General features: G+C 28.3%; 1 protein-coding gene across 1 annotated transcript in view; it reads left to right on the forward strand.

The window, feature by feature from the left end:
* The window catches only part of LOC102679869, a 241,160-nt gene that overhangs the window by 149,072 nt on the left and 78,053 nt on the right, over window positions 1–14,035 (forward strand). Inside the window, exon 5 of the mRNA XM_031511219.1 lies at window positions 3,396–3,695. Within this exon, the coding sequence (XP_031367079.1) occupies window positions 3,396–3,695 (300 nt within the window). The remainder of the gene's footprint in view (window positions 1–3,395; window positions 3,696–14,035) is intronic.

A 14,035-nucleotide genomic window follows, 5' to 3' on the forward strand; every position in this document is an offset into this window, starting at 1 on the left:
ATAGCTGTTTGCTTCATATGTACAGGGTCGAAAGATCGATTCTGGAGGTCGAAATAAATCGTGGAAATTGTTGTACGTACGATAAATACATAATTTATTTTTAATTAAATTTGATAGAAATGAAGCAAGATAATTCTTTTTCAAGTAACATTTGCTAGAATTTCTTAAAAATAACATTAAATTATTCTATGTATATATGACAAATATATTCGAGCAATATTATACTATAATATATAAATTTACTGATATTTGAAGAAAAATTCGTTAAAACAATATTCGTCACAGAATAAATTTTTAAATTAAAACGACGACCGAAGTACTATTCATTCATTAAAATTTTAGAAAGAATCAAATACATCCAATGTTTATAAGAAATAATTGTGTTTCCAATTATTGTAAACCATGGACAAAATCAACATCTTCTGTATATCCTTCATTGTTTTACCATTAACCTGAAAAATTATTACTCTCGCTCGATCCATCCACAAATTGAAATCGCTCGTAAATTCAAAAAAAAAACAAAAAAAAACAAAAACAATATTCCCCCGATTCTCTATACCAAATTGATGTCCCACCATTGTCATCACGATGAACCTCAGAGTCAATGAAAACGCACACAAAAAAAAAACGCGTATCCCACATATCTCCCGTCAATTGTCCCGAGATTTTTCGGCCTGGTGGTGTCCGTAATAACCAAAACGCTCGCCCAGGAACGAAGGGAGCATTGAATGACCGGACTTTCCGCGATCACACCCGAATAATTCAGGAAACCTAGTCCGAGGATCGAAAGCGATGACACGAATGGCATGCCAGGCGTGTCCGTGGTAACCCAATGGGACCGGTCTCTTAATTAAAAATCGTGAAATCCGGCCCCCGTCGTGTCCCTTTGTTACCGTTCTCGTCATTCGTCGTTTCGTTGAGCAAAGAGAGAGAGAGAGAGAGAGAGAGAGAGGGAGGGAAGGAAAATAAAGCATAGCGGTATCTACGGTTTTTCCATGGTGTGTCGTTGAAAAACGATCAGCAAGCAGGACAACCATTGCTCGCATCCGCCATTCTTTCGTTTGTACGCATCCACGCGAGCGCTCTCGTCCTTTTCCTCCCCTTTCTCTTTTATTTTGCTCCTTTTTTTTTTATTATTATCCTTCTCGTTTCTTTTTCTTCTCCACCGCTTTTTCCCTGCTGCCGCTTTTATTTTATGTGAAACATCTTATCCGAATTTATCGTAGGGTTAGAATGTTATTTCTTGGTAGGTTTAGAATCGAGAAATAAATAGTTTGCGGGAGTTTGGCGGTAGAAAACGAATTTTTTTTTTATTTGATGATTTATTATGGTTCCTCTATTCGATTATTTCTTCGAACTTGATGATTTAAAAAATTTTCTTTTGTGTATCTAAAAATGTGTAGCTAAAAATTTGTAGCATAATTTTATTCTGAAAAAAAATTTGAAAATACTTAATAAAATAATAGATAATAGAAATAGACAATTGGATATTTTTTAAATATTCATTAAAAAATTCATTAAAAACTTTATAAATAACTATTTCACAGATTATAGTTTAGATATTATATTTTTAAGATAAAACTTAAATTAACTTAATTTATATAAATATTATAATTTATTTTTCAGAATATTAATGAAAACGGAAAATATTTTCTTAAAGTATTATTCCACAAACAATATAATTTCATTTGAAAGTATTAAAAAATGTATAAAATAGTTAATCATACTAATAAAATAAAGATTTCATTGAATTACCATATAAACAACTATGGTTAAATTTATTACCATTTATTTTTCATCTCTTTTCGTATTCCACATTTCGACTCTTCGATCTCGAGATTCCTCTGATAATATTCGCTCATGTTACGAGATTGTTGGACTGTAAAACAACCGTATACACGGCGAGCGGAACAACATGGGGCGCCAAAGCACAGGTGCATGGCCCCTTGTATATATCCAGCAATAAGTTTCATTGTTCGCTCGGTGGGTAAGTATCGTGCGTTTACGCGCGTGCATGCGCATCGTGGGTGCGCACGAATTTTATGGGTCGATCTTTTCGTGAATATTACGATGGTCGTTAACATTCATGGCGGATGGAATTTCTTAAAAAGGGAAAAACTCACTTTCTCTCTCTCTGCCTCTCTTTCTCTCGCTGAACTATGCGCTGGGCTCGATCGATAAAAGAGAAAAAAGAGCGCGCTCTTTTAAAATTCAGTCGCCGAGTTAGTGCACGGAATTGCGAACGGTGAATTAGCGGAAACGTGTTTTTAATGTAAACTGGAATTAATAGAACGTGGTGGAGGAATGTGGAAAGGGAATGTTGGCGGAAATGATGGTTTCTCTCGAGCAGGGTGATTTTTTTGAGCATCTTTTTTTCAGAGAGAGTGTGGTCGGGGTTTATTGAGGTTTGTTGTTCAGGGCTTTCGTTTTTCTTGTACAAGGTGGACTGGTAAAAATGGTTATTCTTTTTTTTTATATATAGAATTTTAGTACATGGAAACAGAAGAATTTTTTCAATAGAAATTCTTTAATAAAAAGACTTTAGTGTCCACATGAAAGTTAAATCTATTTTTTTAACATTTATTATCATATTTTTATATCATCTGATGAAGAAAGAAAAATATTTTGTTATGATGTAATTTATCCTTAGTATATAAAATTTGAGGAATGATTTTGTATCTATATAAGAAAAAATTTAAAAGATATAATTTTTTTATACATAAAAATATTTGAAACTTGTTAGTGAAATAATAAAATATTAAAAAATATTAAATATTAAATGAATGTTGTAATTAGTTATTGAATGAAATTTTTATTGTTTTATTGTTTTATTCTGTTTTGTTCTGCAAAAAAATGTTTAGATTTTTAATGGATGAACTTAAAGAATATATAAAAGAAAAATAAACGCACTTTCAATTGCTTTTTTTCTTTGATTTTTTCAAAGATTTACAAAGTATTTACATCGAATAAAGTGAATTCTTGCATAAGATCGTTAAACCGTCAAACGAAGTTTCCCATTTTCAAGTACATTTTCAACCTGGATTGCTTTAATCAATTAAGGTTTCTAGGTCGACGTCAAATTTTTTTCTCTAGAATTATTCTTTCGTTTCTCTTTTTTAAATGAAACCTCGAAAGGTTCTAAGAAAAATTGAATAAGAAAAATAATTTGCACTTTTTTTCCACAGTTTTAACTTTTTTATTTTCTATTTCTTTTTAAACAATTAAAATACGCACATAGTATTAAATTAATATCAATATTTTAATAATATTCTCAAATAGAAAACTCTTACTTCTTTTTACGTATTGATATTAACTTTTTGTATATATATTTTGATATATATTTCAATGAAATATAGACTATTAATATTTCTATTTCTTTTTTTTATATTTTATAGAGTGCCACGTCTCCTGGTGCTAGCAACGATGGTCTCACGAAACAGCAACTGGAGCTCATTCAACAGATTATGCAACAGACGCAGCAGCAACAGCAACAACAGCAACAAACATCCGCGCAACAGCCACAGCAACAACGCAGCAATTCATCAAGCACAGTCACAGCGCAGATTCAAAAAACGCAAAAACCGTCCGTCAAGTCCACAACTTCATCTGGCAGCGTTTCGAATAATTCTGGAAGTTCAAATGCAACAAATAACGCGAGATCCAGCCCCAAACCTAAAGTCTGGAGTCACGTACAGGTAAGTGAAGTTTAAAATACTTTTTTTTTTAATTATTAAAATTTTCAATATATTTCTCAATATGAGATTTCTTTCTTTAGAAACGAAATATTTCTAATATTATTTATTAAATTACAAAGTAAAAGAATAATTAAATAAAATCAAATTATCAAATTTAATAAAATAGATCTTATTCAATCTTTTAAAAATTATAAAATTTATGTTTAATAAATTATAAGATTGATAATAAAAAAAGATTTAATCAAAAAAATTGAACAATATCTTCTAAAATACATTTATGAATACATTATGAATATGTGCATAATACATAAATATATTCATATAATATTTAAAAGTATTCAGACTTTTTCAATGCTTTTAAAAATATAGCTTTATTCGTTTAATTTCTCAAATTAAAAATTTTATTATCTTATTATATCTCTTTTTCACTAGTTATAATTGCCTCGTTTAAAAACGTTAACTAATTCTTTTAAATAAATTCAGATATAAAATTAGATATAAAAAAACGAGATAAAATTCTGAATTTTAACTTAATTCGTGCTCTAAATTGCAATAAATAATTCCCAAAAGAAAAAGAGAAATAAAATACATCAATTTTAATTTCATATAAAAATCTTTCTATTAAAATTTATTTTATTTATCAATTTTTCAAATTATATGAATATCTCATTCAAAAATTCTTCTTCTCTAACAAATTGTCCTAATCTAAATATAGCTTTGTATAATAAACTAAAGAATTCACCCTCCAAAAATGTCCCACGAATATAACACTCTATTCTTAAGAAAGAGATAAATAAAATACATTAATTCCAATCCTAAAATCGCACATAAGTAATGGTTCGTGACACTCTCACCAAGATTCCACCTCAGGATGTCAAAGAAGAAGTGACAAAGAAATATTAGGTTGACCATTACTTAATAGCGACTCAACATTGTGATACGTTGCAATGTGCATACATTATTTACTTCATGCGAAAATATTTTAACGATGGTGGAGTAGTGATATATTTTGTCATTACAACTAATCAACGCAGCGTGACCTGTTAAAGTTCCGGTAGCTGGTATGCGTTTAAATTATAGAGCCAAAACCCGTGTTTGTTCCTCTCGACTCTTTTTCGGCATTTTTCGAAATAATTTGCCAATTTGCATCAGCTTCTTTTTCGAATGGATGCGATAATTAATCTGTTATTCTAGTTCCGGATCGTTTAGATTTCCATGGAGCGAATTTCTTTTTGATATAAATCATATAAATGATATCTCTTTGATATAAAGCAAATGCAAAATAATAATATGGATATAAAATATGATAAATATATATGCATATGTAATATATCATGTTGAGAGATTTATTAGTTTTTAGAATAAAGAAGAATAAAACAAAACTAAAAAGAAGAAGAAAAAACTAAATAACAGTGAATGAGAGTAACAGTAAATCGAGAGGCAGCTAGTTTAAATTAGAATAAGACTAATCAAAATGGTGCATAACTTTTAAATTTTTTCTTATCAAAGACAACATTAAAAAAAATTTGCAATAAGTGGACATATAGCTAACAGCTCAATGCCAATATAAAAATAATAGACATGGAAATGTCATAAAATATTAAATAGAATATATATATATATATTTTTAAAGGATGATCTTTATTTCTTTGTAAATTATATATCACTATGATTATATTTTCTTAGATATTTCTTTTCTAATTATAATTTTTTTTTTCATTATTTTCTTCTTCATAATATAAAGGTTTATTTTAATTATTTTATGATATTATATCATAGCTATATAATTGCCAATTTTATCATGTGATAAAAAATTTACTAATGTTTCAAAATTGTTATATAAACATTTTCCACATTGCGAATATAATGTTTTTTCTTTTTCTAATTTTTAATTTTTTTAAAAGTTATCGTTATTTAACACTTTCATATATCTCGTTAATGAAAATTTGTAATTCAAAAAATTGAAAATCATAATTAGGAATGATGATAACAATATCTATTGAAGTCAAAAGTAATAGAAAATATTTAATAAAAAATTTTATTGCTTATTTATCTGAAAAAAGGATACAATATAAAGATTATATATATGAAAAATCAAAAATCAAATCCTTAATTTAATAAAAATTTTTTCTCATGAAATAAATATAACAAATATTCATATATGAACTTTTCTTTTTACTATTCTAATTTAATTCTATAATAAACACTTTAATATTTTAAAATTGAAATTGTATCACCATTAAGCCATCATTATTCAAGGAATTATAACACTTGCTCCAATTCCAAATTTGTATCGATATTTTTATTATTACTTGTTATTAAATGAATCAATTTTCATTCAATAATTTCCAAGTTTGATTTTTTTTAATTTTTTAAAATAAAAATATTATTTTTATTTTCCTTTACTTCTTCTTCTATCATCATTCCGTACAAAATAAAAAATATTGAATAATAAATTCGAATCGATTCAATTCTAATCCATCGATAAAAGATTAATTCTATCCGATACACGTGTACACAGCACTATTCTATTTCTGAATGAACGTTTAATAATGAACCGGTAACAACAAGGATTTAGAGTAACCCCGTTTCACGCGAGTTAGTTTCAACCGGTCGTAAAACAAAAGCAATCACGGCCCACGACGTTTCTCAATTGTTGATACAAGAAATACAATCGGCAAACACCGAGCATGTTGCCACAAGGAATTCAGTTTCCAGCCACCTAAACATATCACCCATGCGTCTTCCACGTTGACTTAATCGATCTAATAGTAGTTACTCGGTCCATCGTGGGGACAAATTGTTTACCGTTTGCTTCAATCTATGTATAAGAACAATAAACTCTAATCGCGATGCATTAGCGAGGATCAACAACGTGGATCCTCTAGTATCTTTTTCTGTTTGACTTTTGGTAACACAATGTGGTCAGTGAAAATATTGTTGGCGCGTGTACGTATGAAACGTGTCTGAATCCACGTGTAAGTGAATTGTTACGATTCATCGAACGTAAAATTGTATTCAATCCCGTTTTACATTTACGGGATATGAATTATATACGCGGGGAAAAATTGCTTGTATTCTTTATTTGACGCAGCCCTACCCGTTTAAAACGCTTTCGAGTTTAATACATTTTAAGTTCGTGTAAAACTGGATGCTCGTCGAATAACACGATTAAATTTTTAACTTCGCTCGAGTATTATTGGGCTTGAAAATTGAATGTAACCCAGGTTTAATTAAAATTAAAAATGCATCGTTTATTTAAAATTTATCGAGCATATTTTCAATGGACTCGAAAACGAACTTTACGTAATTTTTAAAAAAAATCCACGATATAGCCTTGAGTAATTTAAGTGTCTACGATTGTTTGCATCATTTGCATATCAAAATTAAAAAAAAATGAACGAATCAATTAAAGAATTATTTTATATTGATTGCATTTTAATTACTTCGAAATTAAATGTTATATTAAAAATACCGATAAATGTTTGATATAGAAATTATTTTCAAGATTCTATACGATTTCATCTCTTATTTAAGATATATTATTATAGATTTAAAATACATTATAACATTAAAAATCTTTCTCAAATAATCGTAAGCCTAATATCAACACGTTAAAAAGTCTCATAATAAAAATTTTTTTCAAAATATAATTCTTAAATCTTATAATCTTTGATTAAATTGTTATCGAAACTCGTTTTTCAAAATTTCTTCAATTCAAAATCTCCATTTTTCTTGCATAATTTTACATCTCTAATTTAGATTTAAAATATCCCCTCAATCCTCAAAAATTTTCAAAAAGAAATTCATTCGAAGAAACCATTCTCAAAAATTTTTCATCAGAGTCTAGAAAAAAACAATTAACCAATCAACCCTTATATTCATTCGATAAATACTTTGATCCTATTCTATTATCATTCCTCACGTCTAAAAAACGAAACACCTGAACCTTTATTTCCGCCTAACCTTCATTACATTAATGGCATAATAACCATTGTGACCAACGGAAGGGCTCACGTTGTCTCCAAACAGAGCTCGAATCGATCGAATCGTCATTAATATGTATGAGATCTTTCGCCGATGGAAGGTGGATGAAGTTGGTGTCCTCTTCGATCGAGAGGGTGGAAACGAAGAATTCGCCGGAATCCTCGTTAACCCAGGAGAACGAGAGCCTGGCCGTAATTGGCCAGGAATTCGTGGACGAACGGATTCTCAGGGACTTTCGTCGGCCCGCTTTCGTCGTGAGGAAACAATCGAAGCGGTTCGAGCTTTATCCCATCCCGCGAGATCAAAGGGCGGCCCACACCACTAGGGAATAAATACTTTCACTTGGGGATCGATCGGGAGCGTTTCTAACAATAAGGGAACCATGGATGAATTTTTGAAGTTCTTTGGAAAGAGGATTTTGCAGTTTTTTCTTTAATTTGATTCGTTAATGATCTGAGTCGAATTGAGTTTGCTTGTGTTAGAATTATATCTTCGTTTGGAGAGATAAAAAATTGAAGATGTGATTATAAAAAGTGTCAAAAATATTTGTTGAATTTGTTTATTCTTTAAGTTACAATTTTGCATCTTCTTTTCATTGAAGAGATAGAAAAATTGCTTGAAGCTTAGATTAGTTAATAATAAAAATGAGAGACTGTGGAAATATTAAAATATAATAATGATGGAGCAAATGAAAATATGTGTTTTATATTAATATAATTAAAAATAAAGTATATTTTATAATAATAATAATTATCGATGCTTTCACGTGATCTTATATCTAGTTATGTTATAATTAGGCGGGAAATTAAAAAAAAATTAAAAAAACTTCTATTTATTTTTTATATTTGTTTTAATTTGTACATGAAACATTCTGTATAAGTAATAATTAAAGAAATTATTACAATTATTAAAAAGAGAACGAATGACTACCATATAATTTAATTCTTTATATAACATTATTTTATTAACTTCAAAAAATTAAATTCTTTTTTAAAAAAGAAGTTTATAATTATAACTTATTGTTAATTAACATTATCGTTAGTTAATATTTTAATTAATAAATATTTAATCCCTTAACGCTTATGTAAATACACTTATCTCATTTCTAAAAAAAAAAAGATAAATCATTTCAATTTTTAATTTCAATCAACAATACAAAATAAACAACGTGAAATATCAAAACCAAAAAAAAAAAAAGAAGAAAAACCTCTTCGTTTAATCTCAATCGATCCCAATGCGACCATCAATTTCCAAAGGAAAAGAGGAGAAAAAAAAAAAGAAAGAAGAGAAGAAACGAAAAATAAATATATATTTCTCTTTTTCCCCGGCAAAATAAATCCCCGCCAGCGGTTTCGAAGCGCGAACTGATCGATCAACGTAAATTACACATCGAGCGCAATCGTTTCACGTAGATGGGAAAAATGGACGTGGACCGATCGGTTGTTCCAATTCCGCCGGAAATAGCCATGGCCGAGGCGAGGTCGGTGATTTAAAGCGGCCAGCCTAAAACATTAGCGGCACTGTGGTGGGGAAAGTTGAAAGAGTAAACACTAACCGCCACAAATTGCAAAGGTAACGACGTGTTCTTAGTCACCGTTTCTGGCAGGCGAAACTTTTCGCCGCGAATAGTGCTTTCTCGTGTCTATGCGTGGGCCAGGATCGGGGAAGGGGTTGAAATTCGATGGCGCACGCTGTGCGCCCCACGTTCCTCCGTATGTAACAGCCGGTTGCAATCACGCAACCGTTTCGAGCTTTAGACACGCTCAGCTTAACTATAGCTTAACTCCATCCAAGCAAAGCGACAACTGCACGTTTCTTCTCGCGATAAACTTTTCTTTTTTGTCGTTTGGCGCCACCAGTCAGTCGATGGTGTGTTCAGTTTTTGCAAATGATTTTTATGGCATGCAATTATTGCGTTTAATAATATATTCTTTTCTATAATCTTTTATGCTTTTAAGAAAAGAAGAACGTTGTTGAATATCTTAATGAGAGAAATTATTATATTAAGAATTGAATAGAAATTATTATATTAAGAGTTGAGATAGAGCTGAAAAAAATAAGTTAATTAAAATTTCGAATAAGTTACTTTAAGTAATAACTTTATTTAAAATGTTTGAATAACATTTATTCATAGCTATTATAGTTCATCCATTCAGCCCTTTGGTGCTAGAATTATCTGCGATTATTCTAGATGCTTTGAATAATAAATTATTGAAGGAACTTATTGAAGCAACTTTATTCTTAACTTCAATCATTAAAATTTTGTCTCTAATTAGAAATATTAAAAATTAGATATAGTTTATGTATTGATTAATGTTATAAAATATAATTTTAAAAGATACAAAATTTATTTAATATAATATATTGGTTTAAAATAAATGATTTCTAAGATGGAAAATAAATGCATACAAAAGTTTTAATGGATTCTTAATAGATGGCAGAATCGTCTTCCTTTTAGACAAAGACAGTAGATGATTTATTGAAATTTATTTTCGTACAATAATATAACAATATTTTCAATTGTTAATTGTAAATTGCAAATGTTTATGCATTTATGCAAAATTTAAATATAGAAAAATCTACAGAATACAAATAATATACAAAAAAGAATAAAATATTTAAAATATGATATATATTATATTTTATGCATTAAGACAAATCTCTATTTAAGCTCCATATTCATAAAAATTTTATTTTACGTTTATCCTCTAATTATTTTCAATAAAAATTGGCTTTTTTGACTAAAAAAGTTATGTTGGAAATTAATATTGAAAATAAAATATTGAATATATAATGAAATATTGAAAATGAATATTAAAAACATCTGTAACGTATTAGGAGAATCCATTGTCTTTATTCTATTCTATTAAGGATTTATATATTTTTCACTTATGCAAATAATTTAATAAACAAGTTATGATATAATATAGAATTATAATTATCACTTAAATTTCTACGAATCGAAAAATATCATTCTCTCTTATTTTCAAACTCCTGATTCCCTGAAACTAAAGATCTAACTATAATTTATTCAAGAAAATCTCTACAAAATCCCTCTGTCGGGGATCGAAATTTTACAAATTCGTTCGATATACATGATTGGCAATTTTCTGACACAATTCCAAGCACAATGACCCGCGAAAGCGAGAGGAGAAGGAAACGAGATCGAATCGGGAAGGATTTGCAATCACAAGTAACCCACCCCGCCAGCTTCTCCCCCCATTCGAATTCCAAAAGCACCTGCCCCGACTCTTTTCAATCGGTCCGCGGACGGCACAGCTGCGAACCTAACTCCTGGACGTCGAGGAATATTAATAAAGAACCGGGATTGAGCGGAGAACAGACTCGGTCTCGAAAATTATTCCATCGGGTCGTTCCACGGCTGGGGAGAACGAGAGGGGTGACTCCTCGATTATCTTAAATCGTTTCCCCCGACGAGACACACAAAGATCCTCCAATCGATACGAGGCAATAACAGTTACAAGTTTCGAATGACGACCGATTCCCTCCTCCATCATTCTGGCTCAGATGTTCCACGCTGTGAGCCATCTTCGTTGGATTTATGATGAAATGTGTGATGGGTTGAAGTAACAAAGTTGCATTTATAGATTTCGTTGGAAATCGGTTCAATCAAGGATAAATATTAAGAAATTTTATAAATAAATAAAGGATCTTCTGTATTGGAAGTGTATAGATATTGTACATTTTTTGTTAGAGATTAATTAAATTATTGATAATGAATAGTAGGAAATTTTATAAATAACATGATCTTTTTGATATGTGTTTCTTTAAAGAAATATTAATATAATTTATTTTTATATATAATTTTATCTAATCAAATAATTTGAATTATAATTGCAATTATAATTAATTATTTTTATATTTTATTTTGTCTCAAAGATTTTTTACAGACTGAACTTTAGAAAATTAATGAAATAAGATTAATGTACTATCAATTTATGTGATATTATAAACTGAAAACAAATCGTAATAGTTTTTATCGGAAAAGAAACGTGCAATGTTATTTACGATAGAAAATTATTTCTTTATTAATTACTTATTTATGATTTTATTTAAATATAATAAAAAAATTTTGAATTTTGTTGACTGTTTGATATTCTGACAATCTCTTCTTTAATATGTTGGTTTACTAAAACTAATGTTTAGTAACATTTTTATAATATTTTTAAAAAAAAAGATGAATAATCGTTCAACTAATATAATTAAGTAAAAATAGAAGCGAATTTAATCAATATATTTGTCTATTTTATAATTATCATTATTATATTAATTTTTTTATCTTTCTATAAAAAATTTATATAAGTTCAAATTAATGAAAGAAATTATTTCACAATATAATAAATTAATTAAAAAGTATATATAATAATATATATAAATTATAAATATAAATAATATTAAGTAAAACAGTATTAAATCATTAAATTTTAAATCATGAGAAATTGTTCTTTTTTTTATTTAAAATTAAAAAAATGGAAAATAAATTGTTTTTAGATAAAATTTTAACACAACTTAATATAAATCAATTTAGAAAAAAATTAAGTTTAATATTTTTGATAAAAATAATATCTTTACAATTTAACTACATACTTAAAAACCTATTTTAATCAGGTAGATAAAGCTATTTTCATTTTTTCAACTGAATATATGCTTTTTTGAAGTTTAAAGAGAAAAGTTTAGGAAGAAAAAGATATCCTCATTTTGACTTCGGTCCAAGTTTGTTGAAACGAAAAGCTCTTATCATGACCCAACAAGCTATCAAAGAGTACTTAAAGGAATTACCAAGAAAGCAAACAAACTCTTTATTCCGAATGTTCGTTTATAGATTTCGTAGATTTTTTAATCTCTATAAATTGATAAGAATTATTTCAAATATTTTTCATTTGATTATTTTTATATTTGTCACAGATCTTCTTTTAAATATCAGATTTCAAAATTAAATATTTTATTTCCTTTCATTCTTTCTTTTCAATAATTCAAGATTTTTGCTATTTTCACTCTTTGTTTCAAAATAGGATCAAATAGAATCTTTTAATGACAATTGGTATTTCTACAAAGATCAATTTCATTATCCCAAATTACAAATTGATCAAATGTGTTGTACCAATTCATATTAAAACAAAGAGATAAATATTTTAAAGTAAACTTCATATGCATGATCATATTTCTTTTTGCAAAAAAAGGATACATATACATTTTATACTTACAATATTTTTTAAATAAAAATCTTTTTTTCTTTTGCATCGAATTCTCTTGCAATTAGTGTGAAGTATTTTTACAATGTGTTTATTAAAGCAAAAGAATTTTTTCCTAAAATATTTTTATCTAATTATAACTAAAAAAAAAAAAAAAAAAAAATAGCTTATTATAATAAACTACCATATATATTATTTTTCAACATTTTTTAAAGATTTTTTTTTATAATTATAATTAAATAACTTTCTTTTTGTTTTATATATTTGTATATAATTATGTATATAAAAATATATTTATATAGGATGGAATACGTATAATACTTCATTTTTGATGAATTGAAGGAAATTAAAAAGAAATATTAAGATATATCTACTGCAATAAATATAATTTATATAATATATATAATAAATCTTTATTATTTTTTTAATGATCATCAATCATCAATAAATAATTTACTTCATTTTATCTTATATATATTTTAATGTAAATAATTATATTAAAATAAACAAATCAATCCATTTATCAATATTTAACATTACATAAAAGATTGCAGTTTATAGATTATAGAAAATCTTTGCTATACATATACTATTATATATAATTCATCCATTATTCTTCTACAATTTGTCCTAGAAAAATTCTTATTATATCAAAATAACAATTTATTTTACACATCTCAAAAAAAAAATCCAACATACGATCTCTCTCAACCCACAATAATTCACACTCGCGTACATACAAAACCCTTCTTTTAACCACCGAAACTCCCCAGAGTTGATGTTCAAAACAAGAGCATACGAAAGCTCAAACCAAAACTCAAATCGCCCTCGCGGAAAGGTCTTCAATATTAACCAGTGACAGTAGCATAAAAGGGAATGTTGAAAGGAAACAGGATGGGCGGCTCAAGGATTGGGGAGGGGTGGTGAGAGGGGAAGGGAGGAGAGACGGAGAGGCGAGAGCTTGGCGATCGTTCGGTTGCATTAATATGTATGCACTCCTCCGGTTGGCCATCGTCGTGGGTTAGGTCAGAGACCTTACAAAGTTTCACAAGCAAATAGAGCGGCTGTAATAATAATAAATATGGCGGCTCGCGGACGTGGACGCGAATAAACTCGTGAAACGGATCGGCGACACGATCG

This window comes from Apis dorsata, unplaced genomic scaffold (assembly GCF_000469605.1).
Source record: "Apis dorsata unplaced genomic scaffold, Apis dorsata 1.3 scaffold_295, whole genome shotgun sequence".
In the NCBI taxonomy this organism is placed as follows: Eukaryota; Metazoa; Arthropoda; class Insecta; order Hymenoptera; family Apidae; genus Apis; species Apis dorsata.